We start from the raw sequence: 25,128 nt of genomic DNA, 5'->3' as shown, positions 1-25,128 counted from the left end.
CAAACAGGACAGTTAATTTAAGATGGAGGAAGTAATAATTATCAGTGGTGGTAATTCCTGTATGCACAAAATTTTACATCAATCAAAATCCTCCTTTTAAATTCTGTATAAGATTCATTTCGACCAACAACAAATTAGATTTTAACTTTTACAATATTAATTAAAAAATACAAATAAATATAAAATCTTGACAAAAATATTACTCCCTCCGTCCCAGAAGATTATTTATGTTACTTTTTGACACGCATTTTGAGGTTCTTATAAAATATTCTTGCAGATCAAAAGAACGAGTCTCCAACAAACAATAATAGGGGAATTAGCTAAACATGGTCAAAGGCATATGTTTAGCCTATTTGTAATTAAAGAGGTACCAGCTCAACTCTGATAAGAAAGCAAGGTAAATAGCAAGTACTGTTGAAGGAATCCGTACGAAGAACGTCAAGTGATTTATTGAAATTATGTGTCTGAAGAATTTCAGGATGCTGTTGCACATCACTGATAGAAGTTCATTAATATGTTCAAGACTCAGTGTACAAATAATCTTTTGTAGTACGTCCAAAAGTCCAGAAGGTATAAAGTTTTAATACTTTATTTATTCAGAAGATTCCATACTATTTTTACTTATGATGAAAAACTACGAAGACAAAGACTCGACGAACAAGCCACGTCTCAAATGTTTATTTGATAAAGAATATTTGATTCAGCTAGATACAGATGAACCAGACAGTACATTTGTGTGTCAGCTACTCAGATTAAGTGTTCTGCATCAACTATAAGTGGCCGTTCAATCAAGACAAAGATCTACAACGTTTAACAAAGTCTGAAGTCCTTGCTGCTGAAGAAAAAGAATTTTATAAATATTTCTTTAATTATTTCACTTATCAAAACAATTAAATTAGTTGTATAATTTATTTATTAAATTGATTCACCTTCGAATTAATTTAATTTATGAATTTATATAATTAATATAATTAAGCGAGTAATTATTGAATATTTATTTAATTTAATATAAGTGTTTTATTCATTATATAACTCGGCATGACATTCTTAAACAATGTCATACCGTGTTATTTAGAATGACTTAAGCAGTCAGTATGATTTTATTAAATAAAGTCATACCGTTTCCCATCAACTGACTTTCCCAGGAATGACATATTATGTCATACCGTTTCTCTATTGAAGGCTTTCTCTGGTATGACTTTAAATGTCATACCGTGTCTTCAACACAGACATTCTTTAAGTCATTCTGACTTATGTATATATAACTTAATAAGTCATACCGAATGGTGCCTAATGACATTGTCTGAATAAGTCATGCCGAATGAAGATTGAAGGCCAAGTAATTGAGTCATACCGAATGTGGCGGTATGACATTCTCAGATAATGTCATTTTTTTTCTCTTTTTAGCATGCCTTTGTATTGTAATGCCATACCTTTCATTGTAATGTCATATCTAAGCTAGAAAGTCATTCATATCAATGTCATACCTAGTTCTAAGTGGTTGTCTATAAATATGGCTTCACCTCTTCATTTGTATGTGTTCATTGCATTGTAAACTTTCAAGTTGTTAGTAACTTGCTATTCGTTAAATCCACAGTTTTCTGTGCTTTGATCTCTCGGTTGTTTTAATCACTAAGTTAGAATACATCCTGTCGAATTTATTCTATGAATTTTAGTGGACATTAAAACTGAACCGTATTAATTATATAACGACTTAAAAATTGTTATATTAATTAATTTAAATCTGATTAACAAGTTAAATTCAAATCAGATTATTCTACCGCGATTTTTAATGACGATTGTATTCAACTCCTTTCTACAATCGTTTCAGGTCCCAACACATGAGATTCTAACCATAACATCAGCTATCATGTTAGCTTCTTTCCGAATAAAACGAAATTATCAGAAAAGTGTCATTTAAAATTAACCAACACAACTAAAGCTAATGTATACTAATTATAACAACCACACATTGGTATATTCTCTTCATTTGGTATTGTATGTTATTTTTGACTACTCCTTTTAATCATACATGTTAAATATTTTTGACTAAAATTGGTGTGAATAGTTAGATTTAATAGAAATTATCGGTTAAGATTTATGTGAACCGTTAATATAGATATATAAAAATATTCAAGTGTCATTCTCATTTTCAATGTTTTAATTTTTTTTTGTAATATAAATTTTAGATTATAAATAAATATAAATCATGATTATCACATCATATTTACATCATAATTTTAGATTATAAATGGGATCAGTACATCTGTGGTATAACATACAATATTAATTTTTGTGTCTCACTCCTTTTACACAATTTTTCGAACGTCCATCCAATTATATACATTCTAAAAATAGGCAAAATTAGTCCACCACTTTATTTATATTATATTCAGTTATTCCGTCAATTTATCTTCTTTTCTTACAAATTTTTTTCATTTTTTTAAGTCCATCCAATTATGATGGCGTTTGGCAGGCCATTATAAGCCGACTTTGGATTTATAAGTTATAAACACTTATTCGTACTATTTGTGTGAAAAGTCAAGAAGCACTTAAAAGAGGTTAGGATTACTAGTTTTTGTTCCAGCACTTCTGCTTATTTCCCAAACAGTTTAATCATTTATAAGTCTTAACTTGTTTCCGACTCCTACTTCACTTTTTTATTTTAGACAAAAAGCATGTATTTTAAACTCACCCGAACAGCCCTATATACATTCCAAAAATAGGCAAAATTAGTCCACCACTTTATCTATATTATATCCATTTTAGTAAATCCATCAATTTATCTACATCTCTTTCAATTTTTTTATTTTTTTTAAACCTACAATTTTTTCATTAAAATACACTTTTTCATAAGTGCAAATATTACTCTTGAGATGAGACGGAGAGTATGTAGTATCTAGATTCTAGCTTGACCTGCAAACCTGAATGTGCAGATGAATTATGTCCTGATATTGTAGCATCATGTACTGGTGAAAAACAGAGACAATAGGTTCGCAATCACAAGCCCTCTTCGCCTCCACAACTCCCAATGATACATAGGGAACCGTGCCTCGCTCTACTTGACTACGTAGCTCAGTGTTCACCACTCTATCGTAGTATTTTCGAGGCACCTAAATTTTTAAATTTATTTACTAATGTTTTCGTTCATATTGGACATAGGAGTAAACAATTTCAATAACATGCAGCAAGGAAAAAGAAACGGATATTAATATATTTTATTTTAGATGTTAATGATATTCCACGTGTCAGCCTGCTGACAACTTAGAGTAACAGCTCTTCCCCTAATTCCTACACAGCCAACACCTGTCTTTGTTCTTGTTTCAATCTCAAAGTGGTGCCCATCCCACGTTTTCATCACCTAAATTAAACTTTTCTTACGTTTCATGATAATCCAAAAATTAAACCTGTTATGTTGATCGGAAGGATGAAACAAGGAGACCCCATGTCCCATTTTCCAAGATTTTCATATATTTGGTGACCCTTTTGGTGAAATGGTCCATAGCTCTGCTGATTTTGAAATGAAAGAAAATAATTATGATAACAATTTAGAGGAAGAGCAAACCTATTTTGAAATAGGTGTGGTGGTTCCTAAAAGGTTTGGAAGATTAGGTGATGACAAGTATGATTGTGTGGAAGTTCTTGTTGATGAGTTTAACAGAGTTGGCTTCATTGTTGATAGAGTTACTGGCATGCAATACGAATTCATCAAGGTGTGTTCCTGATTTTTCTTGTTGGTTCCTGGTTTTTGGTTTGTCAAGGTTATTGTTTATATGTTACTGCTATGTTTCTACTTGATGGAAATTGTTATGTATCGATTTACTCGACAAGCTTGCAGCTAAAGGCCTCTTTGAATTGATTCTTGTATGACTGTAATGTTGCCATATGATACTATAATGCTGCGCTCTCAGGCCAGTCACATTGTTTCTGGTTTCTGCTGCTACGTTGCAATATGAATAATTTGATGTGTTAAAGGTGAAGTCTGCGACTGCGAGTCCTTGGGGGTAAAGAGACTAGGTGTATGATGAGAGCTGTTAAATTTTTAATCCAATTTGCTGAGTTTGAGGAAGAAAGGAAGTGGGATGACTGTGTTATGGTTTACGAATGTGTTCCTGGCTGTTTGAGAGAGACAGATTGTAGTATAAGCTTTGACGCAATTAGGCCTTAGTAAAAAAAATTAGTATAATGAGAAGATTGTTAAGGTGTGGAGAAATGGATATTGAAGACCCATGTCCTTTGTTTCATGAGTACTTTGTGATGTAAGGAGTAAGTGTGCCAAAAACACCTTTCCTTCATTTAATCTCCTGACATACCCTCATGAGCTGCTGAAATAGCCAGCTAGTTTTAAGTGTGTTTATTAAGTCCAAATTCTTATGTGACTTCTTGTTGCAAATCTGGCGTCTTTTAAATAAAATAAAATCTGCAGCAGTTATTTGTAACTGCAGACCTTGTACTATCTAGGGGTAGTTTATGATTGGAACTAGCAGGCAGTTATATGTTGTGGTTATAGCTACCACTATATAGGTAGTGGTATGTTTAGAATTTTGTAGTAGTGTGGTATTAGTTTTGTGCAGTTTGTGAAATAAATATTCAGGTTGTGTAGTTTTATTCTGCAGTAGTCTTACATTTTAAATCTTACCCTCATGAAAATTAACTTTGGTTGCTATCAGAGAAAGTAAATGTTGGTCAAATTTACAGAATTTTAGTTTTCCTTTATTTACCACGTAGCTTCAACTATCCTTGCTTAGAACTAAAATTAGGAATTCATTTAGCAAAAAAACAAACAATCTAGGCATTTAAGAATTTTGCATGTTGTAGTCATTTTTGGGAACATATCTATCTAATTTCCCTGTTAGCAATTACATATTTAAGTTTAGAGTTCTACAGAGTTTCTTTTGTTGATCTTTTATCATTTTTCCAATTAATATCGCATTCTATGCAAGACTGGCATGTGACAAGATATATATTATTGCCCATGTTCTCCAGTTAGCAGCTCCGGTGGAAGTACTAGGGAGGGCGGCAGCTGAGTTACAGCTAAAAAAACAGACTCGAATCGGTTATTATCCAATACTCATTCCTAGCTATCCCCCCCCCCCCCCCCCCAATATTCCGCGAATATTCTTCTCTTTAAGAAAGCCTCCTTATCTTGTAACTATATTTTGATATTAGGAGTGGATGTACTATTTGAATGGGAGGAAGCCGAAGCATTTGCTAGACAGCCTGATGGGGCATTGTTCAGTTGGTTTGAACGCTTCCGTTGTTACCATCACATATTATATGGGATTGTATGTAACTTCTGAGTGCTGGTGATAAGTTCTACTGGAAGACCTACCTCATTAATTTTTAGTTAATTAAGATTTGGACTGAAACGTTTTTCACAAGAGAGCTGTTTCTTAATAAATGCTTTTAGTAATCCCTGAGATTACTGTTTTAACTAAGAGTTTTTTTTTAATTTTCTTTAGCTAGCGAAAGGACTCCAATTTTTAAACAGATGGAATACTGTCTAGATTAATGTACCTTATTTATTTCAATTTTCACATGTTTCCCTCATAACACTTTCACATTGGAATTTAGGTAAACAAGAGTGAAGCTGGTATAGCTTTAAGGTCTGAATCGATGGAAATTTCCTGGGAGCCAATGGAACCTCTAATGAGGAAGTTAGAATCGTTGGGCATTGTTAAAGAGGTTTTCCCTTTGCACGGTATAACAGATGAACATATCTTGGTCTTCTTGGCAGTTGCATGGACTTTTTAGTGATAATAAATGTTTTTGCAGATGAAGCAAAGAGAAAGCAGCTTATTAGAAGTTGGGCATTGAACTGGCGGGACTTCACATGTCAGCCTATTGATGAGATATATTCATATTTTGGAATGAAGGTAAGCTATTTTTAGTTAGATGTAAGATGTAAGTGGCCAGCATTACATGCAAAAACAGCTCATTGCCAGTCCGATTATAACATAATGATATGTCAGATAGCAACCTATTTTGCTTTCCTTGGAATGTACACGAGGTGGATGTTGTTTCCTGCTGCCCTTGGCCTAACTGTGCAGTTTGTGGATTTTGGGTAAGGAAACTTGTGTTTCTATATGTATAGGAGTTTAAATTTGTCAAATTTGTTTCTGTTTTTCCATCTGATTCATACTTTTGGGTTATCACTTATCAGATCATTCCAGTGGCTGGTCCTTCCAGTTTTTTTTATGAGCACAATATTGTGGGCCGTACTGTTTTCCCAATTTTGGAGACGTAAAAATGCTGCTATGCTAGCCAGGTAGTTCTGTATAGTTTAGTGGTAGTAACTCCTATATAACTTAGTGGTACTTACCCTTTTCTTCTACTCTTATCTTTTATGTGCGGGGCTTCTTTAAGGTGGAAGGTAAATTATTCAATTCGGGACTCCAGAAGTAAGTTCTTAGAAATGGAACGAACTTCTCTTCAGTCCTCTTTTGAAGACGGAAATAATTGGACAATTAAACCACAAGAGAAAGATATGTTCCAAAGAGAGGAATGGAATGGACGTATGAGGAGATTAAGAAATGATGTTATCATCATCACGAGCATCATATGTCTCCAGCTGCCATTTGAATTAGCATATGCGCATCTCTACGAAGTTATCGAGACTGATATTGTGAAGTAAGCACAACTATGTTGCCTTTGCACTTGTTCACATCCTCTCTCCATGGTAATGAAAGTATTTTAGGATTTCTATGTTTGTTGTTTTTCTGGTTTAAGTTCAACATCTTTAACCTCTTAGAAACTTTCATAGTTGTCTAACTTGCGTGCTCATTAGTGTGTGATGTCTGATGTCCCTTATGGCCTTATGTATATTAAAACCAGCACAAAAGATAAAGGCATACTCTGTTCTCCTTTTTTTCTTTTTCTTCCCCTTGGTTTTATAGCATTTGGCATACCATGTTGTCTGTTGTATGAACAACTTTAAACACATATAAGCTGAGTTGGAACACCTTTGTATTCTGCATCCTTTGCGATCTACCTTTTCTAGTCTATATCTAAATATGCTCCATTTCATGCTATGATCAAAATGGACAGAGGCACACTCTGCAACTCTAGTACAAGGTCATGTGCTTCTGTTTGGATTAAAATAGATATTTTGTGGTGCTATATATGAGGACTTGTTAAAATGTTACAGAGCTTTGTTTTGCAGGTTTTTGTTGACTGCAGCTTACCTTGGTGTCATCCAGTATTTTACGAAATTTGGGGGTAAAATTTCAGTGAAACTCATTATGCATGAACAAAATGAGAATAAAGAATATCGAGCTGACAGCCTTGTTTACAAGGTATTAGCAAAAATTCTATCAAGTAGTGGTAGGGATCATCAATTTTGGTACCTGAAAGCATGCACATTTTTTTGCAGGTGTTTGGTCTTTATTTCATGCAGTCGTATATAGGAATTTTCTATCATGCCCTTCTTCATCGAAATCTTGTGACCCTTCGCCAAGTGCTAATTCAGCGTCTGATTGTATCTGAAGTAAGATTTATTTTCTCTGCCATATATATGTTTTCCCTTTCTTGCAAGATACTCGGATGATGAAAACTTTGTTCAGGTATTGCAAAATCTTTTGGAAAATTCTATACCATACATGAAGTACCGTTACAGAAAGCAAAGAGCTATAAGGCAAGCCTTATTTAATACTCATTTTCTCTGCTATCTGAGACTGTAGTTTTGTAACTTTTTTTTTGTCATGTGTGAAGAAAAAGAAAACGTGAGAGAGGATCATCAACTGAGAAGACCCAATTCATATCAAGGGTGGAGAAAGAGTATCTGAAGCCTGCTTATTGTGCAAGTATAGGCGAAGAACTCGAAGATGGAGTCTTTGATGGTAATGTGCACATTCCTGCATCTAGATAATAAACTCTCTCATAATAGACATGAAGAAGAGCTACAGATCTTGTCATAGAATTTCAATCATATTTGCCGTGGCCTTACTTCTTAAACTACTTGCATTCATGATTCAGTTATGCAGCTTAAGCAGGATATAAACTATTTGTCAGTAATATTGTCTCTATTACTCTCAACACAGAAAATTAATATTACAAATTAATAAACCCACGTTATTAGCAATCAATAACCTAGGTTGTAAAATACCCATATCTGATAGGCTGATGATTCAAGTCATATTCGAACCACGTGCAGATTTACTAGAGGTGGCCCTGCAGTTTGGGATGGTCATGATGTTTGGCTGCGCATTCCCTCCAGCATTTGTCTTTGCTGCTTTGGTAAGTAGTGGTTTTCTTTCCGAAAGGTTAGGATTACTTGTTCTATGACATAACTTAACAGGAAACTTTACATGGTTCAATTTTGAAGAACAACATTACTGAAATAAGAGCAGATGCACTGAAACTCCTGGTAATGCTAAGAAGGCCTATTCCTCGTGCTGGTGCAACAATTGGTGCTTGGCTAAATATATTTCAGGTATTGTAGATTTCTTCCACCAAACAGAAACGTTTTTAAAGTTAGATGTACTTAATAATGATTATGATCATCTCATTTGGAAAGGTTGTAGCTAGACCAATCGAAATTGTTAAACAATTAAAAGTAAAAGACAACTTAGTAATACCATGCGACACCCAGGAATGGCATTCTGGTAAGGAAAACAAATCTCTCTTTCTTTTTGGTTAGAGGTTTGGACCCATGAACTTGGTGGTATGTAAAGAAATACATGACATGAGGTAAAGTAACAGATATTTGAAATGGAAACGAGTCATATTCTTATACATAGCTAGCCAAATTTTAACGGTTCAGCAGAGACAGGACGGACCCCTTTAATTTAATGACCTTAAATATGTTGGGAACGCAATTCTAAACCAAAAACTTCGTGTAAATTTTTTGAACATGGTATAATCATTGTTTTACACAAGGGGAATTGATGATTTGGAAAAAAGAGCAGAATTCCTGCGGATGTTGAATTTTTTAAAAGAGTACCAAAGGTCGTGAACAAGAATGTACGGCTGCTGGGTAGGCTGAATGTGTGTTTATAAGGATAGGATTTGTAATTCAATGAGGACTTGGGCCGAAACTTCTTTCATGTTTACTCTACACAATTATATAGAGAAGATTAAAATATAGTTCATATCTTATGAGTCATAGTTTTGATGCCTGATTTGTTCATAATTTGATATATGGCAATGTCTGGATTTCAGTTTCTCATAGTAATGTCTATATGCACCAACTGCGTACTTTTGATATGCTTATTTGATCGGGAGGGGGAGTGGAATATCTCACCTGGCCTCGCAGCAATACTAATCATGGAACATGTACTGTTGATGATTAAATTTGGATTCTCTCGCATAGTGCCTGAGGTGAGCAAACTCATCCTATTCTATACTTTACACATCATTATCATCTCAGTGACATCCATCTACATAAGTGTCGGGTTTTAAAAATTGCAGGCAAAAATATTACAGTGATGGTGAAAGAATGTTAATTTGATTTTCTTTCTTTGGTTGTACAGGAGCCTGATTGGGTTAAAGCAAGGCGGATGAGCAATGCAAGTCAAGCACAGAACATATACTCTAAGCAACTTCTCAAAAGTATCTCTGGTGAAAAAAGGCTTGAACAGAAATCCGAGTGAAAATTGAAAATGTTATGTTGCTGGGTATCACTCCTCATTTGGAGAAACCAAGCATGGGCTCTGCATGTTATCTCAACTTATAGAATGCTGCGATTGAACAGTGTCCTGTTAATGCCTCTGTACTTTCAACAGATACCAAGTGATACATTTCCTTCTTTGTTGATTAGTTTTGTTGTTTTATTTGGTTGATTTATTTACGGCATAGTTTTGAATCTTGTCAAATGAGATTGGCGTGTAAATACATATAATTATCATGAAATTATTCAACTTTATAAGGGAAAATATTTTGGCCTGTAATTTTTTAAATCAAGGGTTTAATTCGATTTCCCTTGTGGCTTGCTCGGAAAAGGGGGTTAGTTTGTTTTGCATCGTAGCTAAAATGGCGGTGAGTACTAGAATTGTATTTCAAGCTTCTTCTGTAAATGAGAGAATATATGAATAAAAAGGTAAATTACAATCATCAATTCCTTTTCAAAATATATTCATGCCGGGGAAAATTATATTATAGGTTCGGAATTATTGACATTTTATTGTATATTAACGTTTTGTTGTCTATGTCTTTGAACTAAAAACTAAAGATTTCGTTATAATTAGAAAACTAGAGTTTTTAGCGTATAAAAATATTCTAACTGTGTTATAATTAGAAAACTAGAGTTCCTCACATATAAGTTCATACGGATCAAAGCAATTTATAAAACTTAAATTCATACGGATCAAATCAATTTAGAAAAAGCGAATGAGTTCACAAGTCTCAAAGCAAGCAATTTTGAAAGTGTTAGTGATATTTAAACTTAAAGTTCAAGTAGTCAAATTGATCATAAAAATTGGACCATAGGATTCTTGAACGAATTTAGGAATCTAAATTTATGAATTTTTGAATTGGATCTAGTTTGGGATAATTGATGAATATTGAAGTTTAATAATATCCAAATTTAAAGCTCAAAGTATTCAAATTGAAGTTTGGATCACCAGCGACACTCATATGATATCAATTATCCCAAACTAGGTCCAATTAAAAAAAAATTAGGTTCCTAAATTTGTTTAATAACCCTAAATTTATGGTCCAATTCTTACGATCAATTTGACTACTTGGAACTTCAAATTTGGATATGACTAACACCTTCAATGTATCACTAACACCTTCAAAACTGCTTTGATCTATACAAACATCAAGAACCTTAATTTTTGGACTATAACGCCGTTAGAATCTTTTTAATTGAAGGACTTACTTCAAAAAAAAGGGAAAAGTTAAATGATACAAAAAACTGAATCTTTAATTCAAAGACCTAGATAATAAAACGTAAATAGTTCAGCAACCTATAATTTTATAGGAATTTCCCTACAGGCTACAAATGTGTTAAAATACATACTAAAACTAATGTATAATGTCATGTTCATAATCAACAAAAGCAGCATACAGATATTGCGCTTTAATTTTGAGACTCCAAGTAAGCATTAAGATGCTCAAATGGTCAATAACAGGAAACAAGCACAGCAACAGTCATTCCAGTCTGAAAGCTGTGAATGTAGAACATTTTATTTGAACTCCTGACTAATATCCAATCTCCTATACGAAGCTAGAATTCCATACAACTATGCTGGAGTTTGTCACTAAATCTTAATTATCTTAATGATACAGCAAGCGCATGCATCTTAACCAGTAACCATATCTAAAAAAAAAAAAACCTAGTCAGCAGGGCGGCACTTATTTTACACTTTTTTACATAAATATCCCATTGTTTTGTAACCATAACATCTTCATCCCCACTAGTCAAAGGGAATCTGCATACTTTCCTCTTCATGATGTTGCTTTAACTTCACATTAGCAATTCGCCATACTCTCTTTGCAGGGTTATCTGACGGAAACAAGGAGCATTTGGTGGGGTATAAGATATGCAGCAGCTGCATCCATGATCATACACATCCTTGTTCAGACATGCTGTTACCAACTGTCAGAAATGCTGAGATGAGCGCTCCATGTACTAAAGCTCTGCAAAAGTAGCAACCACAAAAAGTGTGATAAGTCTAAAAGTACAATAAGCAACTTTGCAGTTCAGCTATCTTGACTCCCACTACTTTCTTCAAAGTACCAGGAGGATAAAGGCAAGCAAGGTTTTTGAGTGCTTGACAAATAAATAACTGAAAAGGAAGTTAGCAATACTAGTTATTTGCACGCAAGAGAATTAATTTCCAAGTGGAAGTACTTAATGTTGCATCTACACTCTTAAAACAGCTTGATATACCATAATCTCTATCCACTATCAATAATCTCTGCTATCCCGGACCTTCAAACAGACAAAATGAACCTTTAGATATTTACTATTCAAACATAAGGTGCAGTACCGTAACCACCAGATAAGCTTGATCTTATGCCGAGTATCATGACTCAATGTGAACTATTATCCTATTAGACATAATACTGAAAAAACCTATATTCTCTCCTGCAAATCTTGGCCAATCTCCTACGTAATGAGGAGATTTCGTCAAGTTGTGGTTTCAGTCTTTGTATATATACTAATAAACAAGCACACACTCATATCCAATATAGTGTAACTTTAGAAGTGCATCCTTCGTCCTTAAAACTCTTTAAGGAACCCATCAAATTTCCACATATAATAAGAAACGGTCAAAGAGGAGCTCCCACGTCAACCAATGACTTTCATCGTAAGATACATTTATTAGAATAAAAGGTCTGAACTCTGAATACAGTGTTCTGTGGGTATCTTACTCTGGACTCTCTTTCAAATAACCGAAATCTGTTGCTGTTTTAAGAGCTCTCTGATATGTCTGTTTCATAGCTTCCTGCCAGCAAATATTAAATTCAGTGTGAGATAATTGTATAAGTTGCTGATGGAGTTAATTTAATTGATTATGAAGAGTATGTATTATGAGCCACAAAAATATAATAGAAAAGGCTACAGAACAACGTAGATGTTGATGTAACAGTATCATGGAGAAGTAAAGCCTGCTCACACATACACACATTTGATACTATGCCTTACCTGAAGTTTAGATTCAAAGTCCTCAGGGGACCAATTTACATTGGTCTCTTTAAGTTCGTATTCCCCAGCAACGACCTGCAGACCAGAGATCAATATATTTAGGCATCACAAAGTTGTGGTTAATGCTACTTAAAAATATAAACAAAACTGAAGCAACATATATATAAGGCCAAGAATATCATCTTCTTGTGTATTCATTCTATTCATATTCTACTTCAAGTATTTATTACTGAATACTTATAATTGCAAAACCCACTGCCCAAGGTAAGATTAAATCTTTTTATATTTATCATCATCGAGCACTGGACATCCCCAAATCTTCATTCCATTTCACCACACAAACATGAATAATGTATTAAATTTTGAAGGCACACATAGCAAAATGATCACACTTTGAGAGAAACTATACAATAACTGGTTATTTGACAAACATGCTGTATAAGAATCAACAAAAATTGGACTTGGAATAAATGTAATATATATATACCCCTCCTGTACCAGCAGCCACTGAAGGAGCAATTAGAACATTACCCTTCCTTAACACATCAGCTGCTTCCGGGGTGCAGGGCATGTTTGAACCTAACAGAAATACAGAGACAATTAGCAGCAGGAGAAAGACGGACTAATGGAAAAAAAATACACATGAAAGCCATGTAAAAGAAATATAACAAAATGATTCAACAATATATCGAAAACCTACCTTCTACAAGTATGCGGCAACCTGAATTGACTAAATTAATAGCATCAGATGTATCAATTTCATTTTGTGAAGCGCAAGGAAATGCAACATCACACCTTTCAGCCCAAGGTTTAGCTTCATCATAATACTTTGAACGAGCGTAAGTTTTTGAATAGTCTCTGCGTATGACATTTAACGAATAATGAGATGGGGCAGTGACTAAACTGATCTTCGTAAGGTAACAAAAACAAACCTTAAACTCCTTTGTTGAGCTTTAATATCCTTCAAGAAAGATACCTTCATGTAATCGAACCCATCTTCATCCACCAAATAGCCCTTTGAATCTGTACAATAGTTCGAACAATAAACACATAAATAGAAATTACCATATTGTCACTTATATACATTTTTGAAAGAGGTAAAATGATATCAAGCCGCAGAATAAACATCAATTAAGCTTGAATTATCATAGACTTTCAATGTTTAGAAACTTGCTAGTTATTTGTGAATACAAAAAGATAAGTAGAAACATGATTTGCATAAAAGTGTAGAAACAGCTACCTAAGTAGTAAGGAGTTCAAGCATCTGAACAAACTAGAGCAGCATTCTGACCAAAATTTACCATCTAAACATAAAGCCACAGTCGAACAGACTGCCTGCTTAATGAGATTGTATTACAAGCTAAACTATCTGACTAGCAATAACTTTACAAGTTTAGCCACCAAAGTAAATAACAAAAATGGAGTAGCCAATATATATAGGGTAGAACTCCATAGCATACCCTCTTATATGGAGTTCCGTACTACACCAATATAAATATATACATAATACATATATTTATTATATTTTTTATTAAATATAATTACAAATTTTAATTAGTAAATCCAAAACTAAATTATACAATTTTTTTATTCCAAATATCATTGAAAATTATGCAATATTCCAACATGATTCTACAGCAGACTAATAATTATCCAGAATTATTCTATTGTCGAACCAGTTTCGAAAATCAACTTTTTTTGTTCAAATTTTAAGTGTTAAGTTGTTTATTATATATTTATATATATATATATATAGGGAGAGAGAGAGAGAGAGAGAGGGGGGGGGAGAGAGATGTCGTAGTATTCTATATTAGAATCACATTTTGATATGTATTCTATAATAGAATGTGTAATAAAACCAATGATTTATAACGTTGTACTACAGAACCGCATATAAGGACCTCTAGGGAATTTTGACACATATATATGAACACACACACATAAATATATATGCAACACAAGTACACGTATACCAAATGTGACCGAGAAATGAGAAACATTTAAAAAGAAAAAGGGCTCTCTGCTACTTGAGGGCCGATCCTCCATATTGATACACAAAAGAGAACGTCTTGCATAAATTAACTACCAGCACGTTGTCGCTAACTAGGTACTTCCCTCCGCTCCAAGTAAGTTTGTAATTCATAATTTGTTCGAGAACACATGACCCAAATGAATTTAGAGAACACTTAGCATCTGATTATACGGCACACATCCGCACACAACATTAGGGTAAGATGACGTGTAGAAAGATCTAAAATTTAAAAGTATATGGACAATAGACAACGTGAATAGTGAGCATTTACTAATTAATAAAGTTGTAATTAATTTCTTAACAGGACACATGCAGTGGCTAAAGATTCTGGCCAAAAGTAGCCAAGTTTCTGACTCGGCAATTATTAAAATGGAAAATTGCCTTGCAATATTTATTGCACTTTCAATATACAATATTATACATAATTCAGACTAGGGGTGTAAATGAGCCAATCGGTTTGTAAGCTATTTGATTTTGGCTTGTAAAACATTCGAATTCGATTTGAAAATAGTCGAGCCAAGCTCAAGCTCGAACTATTCAAATATTTTACTGAGTGGAGCTCGATCTTATATTGTTTGGTTCATGAGGCTCGTGAGCCTAATCAAGCAGGCGTTAATGTTATTATTTATATGTTATTTATATATTATTTATATATTATGTATAAATATATAATATATTAGATATCTAATCGAGTCGAACTCGAGCCGAACTTATCGTGTTGAGCTTTTCGCAGTATCTATTAACGTTTATTCGAGCTTTCGAGCTGATCTCGAACATATCGAACTTATGTCAAACCGAACTTAGAACTTCAAATTTATGGAAAACCAAACAAAATAAAACAATGAATCAAAAAAGATATTGTATAGTGTGAAAAGAAAATTGAATCCAACAAAAATTAGAAAAGATAAAGAATTAAATGTAGATGGGTATGCATGGAAAGGGGTGGTAGAACTCAGTGCTACAATAACCTAGACCTAAGATCATAGGGAGATATGATTCCTAACAAATTAGCAACTACTCCCTCCGTCCCAGCCATTTGTATACAAATGGTTGGGACACGGAGACCAAGAAATTGAGTAAAAAATGAGTAAAGTTAGATGAAAAATAGGTATAGTGGTGGGACCCATTTATATTTAATAATGGATTTGAGATAGTAGAGGAAAGTAGTGGGTGTAATAGTGTTTATATTATTATAAAATGGAGATAGTAGAAGAAAGTAGTTGGTGTAATGATATTTTATATTATAAAAGTTTAGTAGTTTACTACTTTTGGAATGTATATAATTGGTGGGACGTCCCAAAAAGGAAACTGTATACAATTCATTGGGACGGAGGGAGTATTTCTAATTAATATTTAATGATAGGGTCATCTATCTTGGAAGGTAAGCAGTATTGATCTCACAGAAAACTTTCAAGGCCCAGTCAGAACTACATAAATTTTAAATGAAGCACAGGAATTCATGTTGCAATATAATTATCTTCTCCTCCTGAGCAGATGTATACTGTGGGAGCAAAGAAATGGTGTGCATGCGCAACACCAAACATGATCTTCACCTGAAACTGTGATCGGTAGAGCACCATACGCAATAAGCTTCTCCAGGACATGCATTGCAATCTTTCCAGCACCGCTAACAGCACATCTGGAAGGTAATCAACTAAAATTGTCAAACAAAAAATATCTTTCATGAGCCTTAATATATTAATATGTAAAACTTATTTCTAAGGTAATTATATACAAAACCAATGTACATATCACCAAAATTATAATTGGTCACACAACGTATTAGTAGATTATTACCATAATGCAAACAAATACCAAAAAAGAAAAACAGAAGTGTAATAACAGCATTAGTTATGCATTGTGAGTTTCCTAAACCAAATCACTCTTAATGTTGGAGATAGACCTTAGTCCTTTTAAGTCTTTATTCATGTCTGCGAGTATAAGTTGCGCAAAGAAAACCTGAAAAAAGAAGAAGATAAAAGATACATTATATTCTTAATCAAGCAGACCAAGACCCTTAACACACATAAAAGGTTGTGCAATCAAAAATAAAAACATTTTTACAGGCAAATACAATTTACAAGTATATAATAATATATATACAAAAAATATTATAATCTCGTACCACCATATTCATATATATACCTGGGTAGCGACATGTTAAGGTGCATAAACCCACATGCACAAACATGTTAAAAACGGATAAGAAAACAGAATTACACGTGTTAAGAAAAGAGGTGGATCAGAAAACAAACTTACTAGTCCATAGCCTGTAGCTTCAGTTCGGAGACTGGTGTTAGACCAATTTGTTCTTGGTCCGGTAAAACTTCCCTGCAAATGTAGATCAACATGAGAATGACAAACCATCAACTTGACAAGACATGCCATTGAAGAAAACTAGCTGGCGTTAATCATCTTTTTGAATTTGCCAACCAAATGTTACCACGTGTCTAATCTCTGTTACCCGGACTCTTTTGATTTTGGCCTTATACCCGTGTCGAGCGGACATGACATGGGTGTGAGTATGGGATTTGAGTTGGATCTTTTCATATTCAAACCGGACACTTCATCTTATAACAACTTAAGTTCAAAATGATATAAAAGGTCTTTCAAAAACTTGTTCGTAAAGAGCAAGGTCCATATTTGACTTTTTTGATGTTATCCTTTGACTTTTTGACTCTGACACAGATATAAGCAACACATATAATAACATGCATAAGCTTAATTGGTAGAATACATCAGTCATACATACTTTTTAAGATGTAAAATGGATGAAAAACATATAAATTTTCCCTTATGTTAAGCTTATATGCCGAGTCGCCCACCAGTGCCCAATTTGGGACTCACATCCAAGAATCCTAATTTTCAAAATAATAAGGATTCAAAACTTGGATCCGCACCTGTGCTGGACAGCCGTACCCAAGTCAAGTAACTTAGGGTCTAATTTGGTGCTACCATTATGTCAAGATTTTACTTAGCAATATTGCGACATTTTATTAGTTGTCAATTGGGTATTTCTTTGTATCCTATCTATAGTGGACAAGTGTGGATTCAACAAAGTCAGCAAATGACATGTCTCTCACCTGAGAATGACCAGCCAGCTTTCGATATTGTCCATACAGATAGTTCATTTCACGTGAGCCAACACCCATCTCTTCTGAAGGAAGATCCTAGTATTTGCAACAAAAATGCGGTAAAGTGAACAGTGACAAACACTGTTATATTTGATTTATTGACATGTTAGAGATGAAAGGTTCAAAAAAATTGAATTGCATACCTTGTCAGGACCCAAAAACCGAAAAAGCTCATTCATGAAACTTTGACAAAACCGCATGACCTATGACCACGGCATCAGAATCAGAAACGGAAATACACAGATTCTAGGTAGAAGAAAACATTAATAGCAATAATATTAACAAATTAAAGCTGCTACCTCATTATCACTTTTTCCTTTGGGATCAAAATCACTTCCACCTGAAGCTCCTCCTAGTCTGTATGGAGATAATGCATTCTTTAATGTCTGCATGGCAGAAGGAAAAAGAACTTTAAGCAACACTATAACATCATCATTTTGCATTACACACGTAAAAGACGGAATAACTACGTATGATGTAGTAGTTTTAACTAGTTATTATAATCAATATGTTGGACTTGAACCTTCAACACGTTTATCATTCACTGGCCAGCTGACAAATTAGAACCATCATGCAAGTTAATGAAAAGGTGAGTGTAAAAAGGTAAGAAAAGAGACGGAAATCATAACTTCCCTATAAATTAATTACCAAAAAATACATGAAAATCCATAGTTAAATGGTAACACAATACCTGTTCAAAAGCCAGAAACTTCGCAATGCTCAAATTCATTAATGGATGGAAACGAAGACCGCCTCTACATGGACCCAAAGTCTGATTAAAGTGAATCCGGTATCCGCGATTGACATGTGTCTCACCCCTATCATCAACCCATGGAACTCGGAAAATTAACATACGCTCTGGCTCTAACAGCCGCTCCATGGTGTTGACATAACTGTAACATTATAAAGACGCATAAGATTTTGTAAATTAAATCATAGATTCTTAATTTTGTCTTGCATGAGGACATGCTATATAATGGTATTGCGTTGTTCGCGACTCACATGGAATTTTTTGAAATTACTCTTTCTAAAGCACGAACCACTTCTTGAGCGGATTGTATAAATTCAACTTCATGAGGGTCCCTTTTCAGCACAGCTTCAAGTATTGATCCAGCCGTTTTTGACATAAGAGCTTCATTACGATCCCGGCGCATAAAACACAAGAGTGAATTAAGATTAGTGGGGAACTGCACATAGGAAATTATATCTATAACTCGTAGTGTGACCTTATGACCATATGCATTAGAAACACCAACTTATTTAAAGGATAGGTTACAAAGATTCATAAAGTAATAACAATTGACTACCTTTAGCAAGAACAGGTTTATCAGCAATGACCTTATCTTTAGAAGCCATCTGGAGCCTCAAAGCCTCTTTGTGTAGTAAACTATTATTGTGTTCTTCAAGTGCACTCATCTGCATATTCCTACTCCCCTCATTCCCATACGGATTCCTCCTATGCTTCCTACCATACTCTCTACAGATAGAACAAAATATCCTCGCAGTCCCTTCTTTCATATCAACATACGCCCACTTATACGTATCAGCCCATTCCTCTCTCCATCTTTTCACAACTTTCTTCTTCCTTTTGGTAGGTTGACCCCTACACAACTCTTGATCATCACTTGTAACCTGCGAAACTATCAACATCTGCTGCTTACTCTCATCATTCTCATCAGCAGAATACTCTCTAGGAGGAACAACACCAATCAAAGGGGAGTGTGTAAATGCTGATGGGTCATCATCCCCTGTCCCGATTTCTAAATCAATCTCTTCACCTAACTCTCTAACAACTAAATGATGGTGTCTTTGAGCTTGTTGAATCAAATTAATATCATCCATTGTAGAATTCATCTCTATACCACCAAGTGGAACCAACATTCAGCATTACAGTTCAATCAAGATCCTAAGTTCAATTGTTTTTCTGCATATTTAAACACCCAATTCAACTAAAAAGAATTCTACTTCGAAAATATTGAGTATCAAGCAAAAATCTTCAAGTTTTGGTACATGGGCTAATACAAAAAAAATACATATATACAGATAAAAAGATGGGATTTTTATGCAAGAAACAGAAAAAAGAGTGAAGATTACTTACAGGGTTTTCTGTGTATCGTATACAGTGTGTTGCTGGTTGATCGAAGAGTTGAATCGAAGAAGCAAACAACACAAGAACGAACGAATAATACACACAGAAAAACACTTTCCCCTTTTTTATTTTATTTTTATTATTTGTGCAAATAACAAGAGAATGGGTATTTTTTGGAAATAATAGCTTATTTTTGGAGTTTTTTCTTTTGAAATAAGTTTTTATTTTTATTTTTTGTAAAATAAAGAATATGAAACAATTCTTTGATATTATATCTGAAAATATCTATAAAAAGATGTATTTTTTGAAAGAATTTAAAGATATATTTTTTACGAGAGGTGACTAAACACGCACAATATCAATTTGACGAAGTGCGGATTTGTAACCGCGGATTATTTGGTATATTTGAAAGAGTAACGTCTCTTTCAAAAAAAATTATGTACGGTGAATCTTTGATACTCGTTTAATTTAATTTAGATTCGAACTAAGATTTTCATATTCACAAAATTATATCTCATATTCGAATATAAATATGTCTAATTGTTTCGGTTTGAATTATAAAGATATCAAAAATTAATCTACTTGAACGTACATCAAAATTATTCATTTGTATATATTTAGGTTCGAATAAATTATATAAAACTAAAAAACTTTAATAATTAATTACCAATACCAAATTACGCTCATGGTTCCATATTATTATTATTAATATATATATATATATATATATATATATATATATATATATATATATATATATATATATATATATATAGGGGGAGGTTCAAAAGAGACGGATGCTTAGCCAAAGACACGGGAGACGGGCTAATCAACCATTGGATCGATTTTAATCTAGTGGTCAGATTTAATGCAAGTAATTATGGAAATTCATTTAAGTTTTCGTACAGGGGTAGTATGGAGCATAAAACATAGTATTTTCTTTAGAATACGTACGTGTACAAAATCTTTTGTATCTGATCTTTAGAATTACCATTTTTAAGAAAGATTCTAATCTTATTATTGAAGATTTGATTGACGCTGCTCTAATTAACATACTTTAATCATCGCAAAGATTTCTTCATATCCTCCTGGTAAACAATATCACACATCAACAAGGTTTCATGGAGGATTCTGATTCAACCGAAGAATTCTTAAATAAATCTGGTTCGTTTTTGTGTTCTTTTCACGTGTCACATTTTTATATAGAACCCTAGTTTGTTACATCGTAAATCATTCTTTTTACTATTCTTTCTTAGGTTTCAGTAGAAACAACACGTTTAAAGGTTCTTGTAGTCCGGAAATTTTGGTTTTTTTAATATACAAGATTTAGGTAAGGATTGGATCTGGGAATACCCTCCGGCGTCGAAATCAGTGGTAGATCAACGCTTCAATAACCTTGATGATGGGTTTTTTCATCTACAAATATTATGGAGATTGTCTTGATCAACTAAGAGGAGTGATAAATCTGAGAATAGCACAACGAATTATTTGTATGCTCTAGGTCAGGACGACCAGATAACAAAGAGCAAGAAACAGACATCCTAAGAAGAACGAGGACTGTATCTGGAAAGTGTGTGTGATAGACTTGTTTATTTCTCCTAGTGTTCTTATAGAGATTCTAATATTACTAAGAGATTGTATTAAAGTTTTATATATTAAGAGATTGCATTCCAGGTTTACCATATTCACATTAAAGATGTACATTAATGCATACGTTTACAATCCCATGATATATGCATTGTATTTAATGATTTTGAAATTTAAATTTTCTTTACTAGTTTCTTTATTTATGTTTCTGTAGTACGATTTGTTTGCTACAAGTGAGCTCCTTTCCATTCTTTCAAGATTCTCCTCGGATTCTTGCCTCTAAAGCTAATGTCATAATTTAACAAATAAAGAAACAACAGCTCGATATACTTTTTATTCTAAAATAATAAAACTACAATTTTAAATATTGAATCTTACACCGGAACACTAAAATGAATCCATGATATGATAAGTGAAAATATAAGCAAATGAAAATTGTATAAAATTGAATATTCAAAATATTTACTCAAAACAATTATATTAAATTTTATTTTAGAATAATTTATATATTATGCACAAATCTAAATATTTTAAGAGTAAAAAAATGTTGTTAGATCTCTAATCAAAACCTTAGTATTTTTTAGAACACCTTGGTGAATCTCCATATTAATCAAGTAGCAAATCTCTATTAGTAAATTTTAAAAAAACACAACCACATATTTTTATTATATGGCTACGTAACACCTTTAAGAATCTCTACGAAAGAAGATATAGAATTAATATCTAAAAATTTTGAATTTGTATGTAAAATAATTTATAAAGATATCGCACACTTGGCACGCAGAACACTTAATGAGTAATGTTTTTAAAAAATTTATCTTCTAAAATTAAATAAAACACAAAAGTGCAATTTTTATCGTAAGTAACATCTTAAAGAATATTTATAAAATTAGTAAAAAAATATAAATTATTAAATAAGATATGTTACATTGGTGAAGAACTCATAGATTAATATAAATTTTATTGAAATAATTTAAAATATTTATACCTTGTTATCTAACTCTTAATAAAACAAGATATTTGATCGTGAAATTTTCATCCGGTGTCTAAGGAACACCTTAAAGAACTATGTGAAAATAAGTTAGTAATTTATTATTAAAAATTATAGATTAGTAGGTAAAATATACTTTAATGGAAAGAAAGAATGAGATTTTTGTCTTTAAAACATAATATTAATAAATACAAAAAACTTTGCGGATATTAAAAGTAGAACTTTATTGATATTATTATAATTTTAAATTTTTTATTTCAATAATATAAACATTATTATTCTTATCACTTTCACGAACACGTTATGGAATCTCTATATAAATATAAATGTTAAATCCTCAATACAAACCTTTTTCAAATTCCAAATAAGTTTTCTCACTTTTTAATAATAATAAATTAATGAAAGATTCATTTGAATTTCTATTGAAATATTTTTTTTTTTAACTTTAATAACGTCAATATCTAAATATTTTTAAAAAATATTACCTACTTTAATGAATGGTAAAGGGGCATTATTTTTGATAATATTAAGGTAACACTTATTAAAATTTATATTTAAGGAATTTCAAATATTTAAATACAATTTTTAAAAAATTCTATATCTCAACTACTTTTCCAAGAAAATGCTATTATGTAAAAACTATAGAAAGAGATATAAAATATGAATAAAACACAATAAAGAATCTGATTTAAAAAATAAAATACATTAAGAAATTAAAAAAAATTAAAATATGATGATGTAGTTTGGAGGATAATTTAATATATGATTTCTATAAACTTTTAAAATACTTTTAATAATATTTTCTAATTATAAATTTATTGTTTATGTCAAATGAATTTTTTTATAATTTAAGATTCTTTATGGTGTTTTTAATTCTTAAATCTCATAGGTGTTCGTGTATTCTTTAGTTTTTGTTAACGTCTCACAAGGAATATATTATTAAGTTCCACTAAATAAAATAAATGGAAAACTATTTCGAGGAATATTATAATGAATCTTTTAGAGATCAAAATTTTAAAACTATTACATATGATATGAGTTAGTATGATAGCAATCAAATTCATGAATTTAAAATAATACAATTTCTAAAATTATGCGATTTAGAATAAACATGTTATTCTTGAATTATCTGTTTCTATAAGAACACGTAAAAGAACACCTATTCTTTATAGTGTTCTCTGAGTAAATCTTACACAAACAGTATTCACATTCAAAAACATAAGATCCAGACCCAGAAACACAAGAACCAACTTTCTTTATTCTTAAAAACATAAGATACAAGATTCTTCATAGTGTTCCCTGAATAAAATCTTATACGAAAAGTAATACACACACCCAGAAACACAAGAATCAATCTTTCTTCTTCCATGTTCGATGCAGTCGATGTTTACACTAGAACAATGGATTTTGATTCAAGAGCCTCTCTGCAACTTTCTTTCTACATTTTTAATACTAGTTTTGTGTCTATATCACACTCTTGAAAATGTTAGACGCTTCCAAAAATAAAGAATCCCATGATTGACGTCTCTTAATGACACCAGTTGTTTCAACAAAATCAACCTCTCCCTCGTCAATAGGTAAACTTCTGCAGAACACACAAAAACTAAGAACACAAAAAAAAAAAATAAGAACGCACGATTCTTTTTAGAATTCAATACCTAGTTCTTCTAAGTAGCAACATCATATAGAATATAGACAACATCAACAAACAAGAACAAACCTTTCTCCATCCATGATCGATGCAGTCGACGATATTAGGATTAGGATTAGGATTCTATGACAGTTTTTTCAGCACGTCTAATTGAGTATTTGAGTATATAATTCTAGTATTTGTGCAGATGTTAAGAGGCTTCCAAAAATAAACGAATCCCATGATTGACGATTATTCAAAAATAGCCTAGATCTTTCCTTCTTTTGCATGGTATAAGAATCGTATAATTCTTTTTTTCCAGTATTTCAACAAAAGAATGGACAAGCTTGCCCCTGCTGGTAAATATAAGAAATTGATGTAATCAACGGCTCATATCTAGTCTCTTGTGTCTCTTGATAAGTTGTGTCTCTCTAGAACTCAACCCTATATATATATATATATATATATATATATATATATATATATATATATATATATATATATATATATATATATATATATATATATATATATGTATATATATATAGGGGCTTACTCCATTACAAACTAACTTAAACTAAAAACTAGAAACCAGTGATTGAAACATTTATATTTAATGATTATTCAGTTTTATCTGAGCCCCATCCCCACCCAGCCCGAACCCCATCCCAGCCCGAACCCCATCCCAGCCTTCCTTCGATCACTATCATGATTTTCGTTTACTGCCATTGATTCCGGCCTAGAAATCAGTGATCGGAACAGTTACATTTAGTGATTATTCAGTTTTATCTCACCCCCACCCCAGCCGCAGCCCCCTTCTTCCTTCGTTCAGTGTCATATCTGATTATCATCATTATGTCGGACGCAAATCTCGAGGCAAAGCTCCGGAAGATCGGACGGCTAATCTAGCTGCTATTGTGACGGTCCAGGAATCCGGGGGCCTGGATTCTGACGTCACCACACAAAACCTTTTAAAAACACCCTTGAAAACCTTTTTTTTTTTTTTTTGAAATGATAATAAAAGTCAAAGGATTTAAAACTTGAAATTCAAACTTGAAAGCCATAATAAAAGA

General features: G+C 32.6%; 2 protein-coding genes across 3 annotated transcripts; one reads left to right on the top strand and one right to left on the bottom strand.

The window, feature by feature from the left end:
• Positions 1-3,312: 3,312 nt before the first annotated feature.
• Positions 3,313-9,887, top strand: LOC108192367 (anoctamin-like protein At1g73020). Its single transcript, XM_017372512.2, has 16 exons — positions 3,313-3,713; positions 4,987-5,056; positions 5,170-5,285; positions 5,575-5,701; positions 5,776-5,876; positions 5,973-6,064; positions 6,164-6,268; positions 6,367-6,630; positions 7,163-7,295; positions 7,373-7,486; positions 7,563-7,633; positions 7,711-7,838; positions 8,153-8,235; positions 8,324-8,431; positions 9,160-9,318; positions 9,471-9,887. Exons 1-16 carry the CDS (start codon positions 3,495-3,497, stop codon positions 9,588-9,590), a joined length of 2,010 nt encoding a protein of 669 aa, XP_017228001.1. The 5' UTR covers positions 3,313-3,494; the 3' UTR covers positions 9,591-9,887.
• Positions 9,888-11,102: 1,215 nt separating this feature from the next.
• LOC108192314 (uncharacterized) lies at positions 11,103-20,000 on the bottom strand. 2 transcript variants are annotated; one of them, XM_017372548.2, is made up of 16 exons: positions 19,857-20,000; positions 19,066-19,682; positions 18,761-18,890; positions 18,450-18,651; positions 18,058-18,144; positions 17,902-17,961; positions 17,708-17,794; positions 16,884-16,955; positions 16,528-16,583; positions 16,178-16,263; positions 13,525-13,615; positions 13,293-13,450; positions 13,080-13,171; positions 12,593-12,667; positions 12,319-12,392; positions 11,103-11,580 (listed from the first exon to the last, which is right to left on the bottom strand). In XM_017372548.2, the coding sequence occupies exons 2-16, from the start codon at positions 19,637-19,639 to the stop codon at positions 11,505-11,507; spliced, it is 1,920 nt and encodes a 639-aa protein (XP_017228037.1). In that variant the 5' UTR covers positions 19,640-19,682; positions 19,857-20,000; the 3' UTR covers positions 11,103-11,504. The 2 variants fall into 2 exon arrangements, 1 of the variants encoding a protein (XP_017228037.1); XR_010284582.1 differs by having other exon boundaries at positions 11,516-11,580; positions 13,124-13,171; positions 19,857-19,992.
• Positions 20,001-25,128: the final 5,128 nt, after the last annotated feature.

The sequence above is a fragment of the Daucus carota genome, chromosome 6 (assembly GCF_001625215.2).
Source record: "Daucus carota subsp. sativus chromosome 6, DH1 v3.0, whole genome shotgun sequence".
In the NCBI taxonomy this organism is placed as follows: domain Eukaryota; kingdom Viridiplantae; phylum Streptophyta; class Magnoliopsida; order Apiales; family Apiaceae; genus Daucus; species Daucus carota.
The sequence above is the reverse complement of the archived record's forward strand: the minus strand, read 5'-3'. Positions and strand labels throughout refer to the sequence as shown.

Excerpts from the sequence above, each read along its gene's own strand:
- LOC108192314 (XM_017372548.2), bottom strand. The coding sequence starts at position 19,639 with ATGTTGGTTCCACTTGGTGGTATAGAGATGAATTCTACAATGGATGAT. Across the intron at positions 16,264-16,527 it reads AAAGACTTAAAAGGACTAAG|ATGTGCTGTTAGCGGTGCTG; the intron begins GTCTATCTCCAA and ends ATTACCTTCCAG. Across the intron at positions 13,172-13,292 it reads TTGCCGCATACTTGTAGAAG|GTTCAAACATGCCCTGCACC; the intron begins GTAGGTTTTCGA and ends TATTTCTGTTAG.
- LOC108192367 (XM_017372512.2), top strand. The coding sequence starts at position 3,495 with ATGGTCCATAGCTCTGCTGATTTTGAAATGAAAGAAAATAATTATGAT. Across the intron at positions 7,296-7,372 it reads CTGACAGCCTTGTTTACAAG|GTGTTTGGTCTTTATTTCAT; the intron begins GTATTAGCAAAA and ends ATTTTTTTGCAG. Across the intron at positions 8,432-9,159 it reads CTTGGCTAAATATATTTCAG|TTTCTCATAGTAATGTCTAT; the intron begins GTATTGTAGATT and ends TCTGGATTTCAG.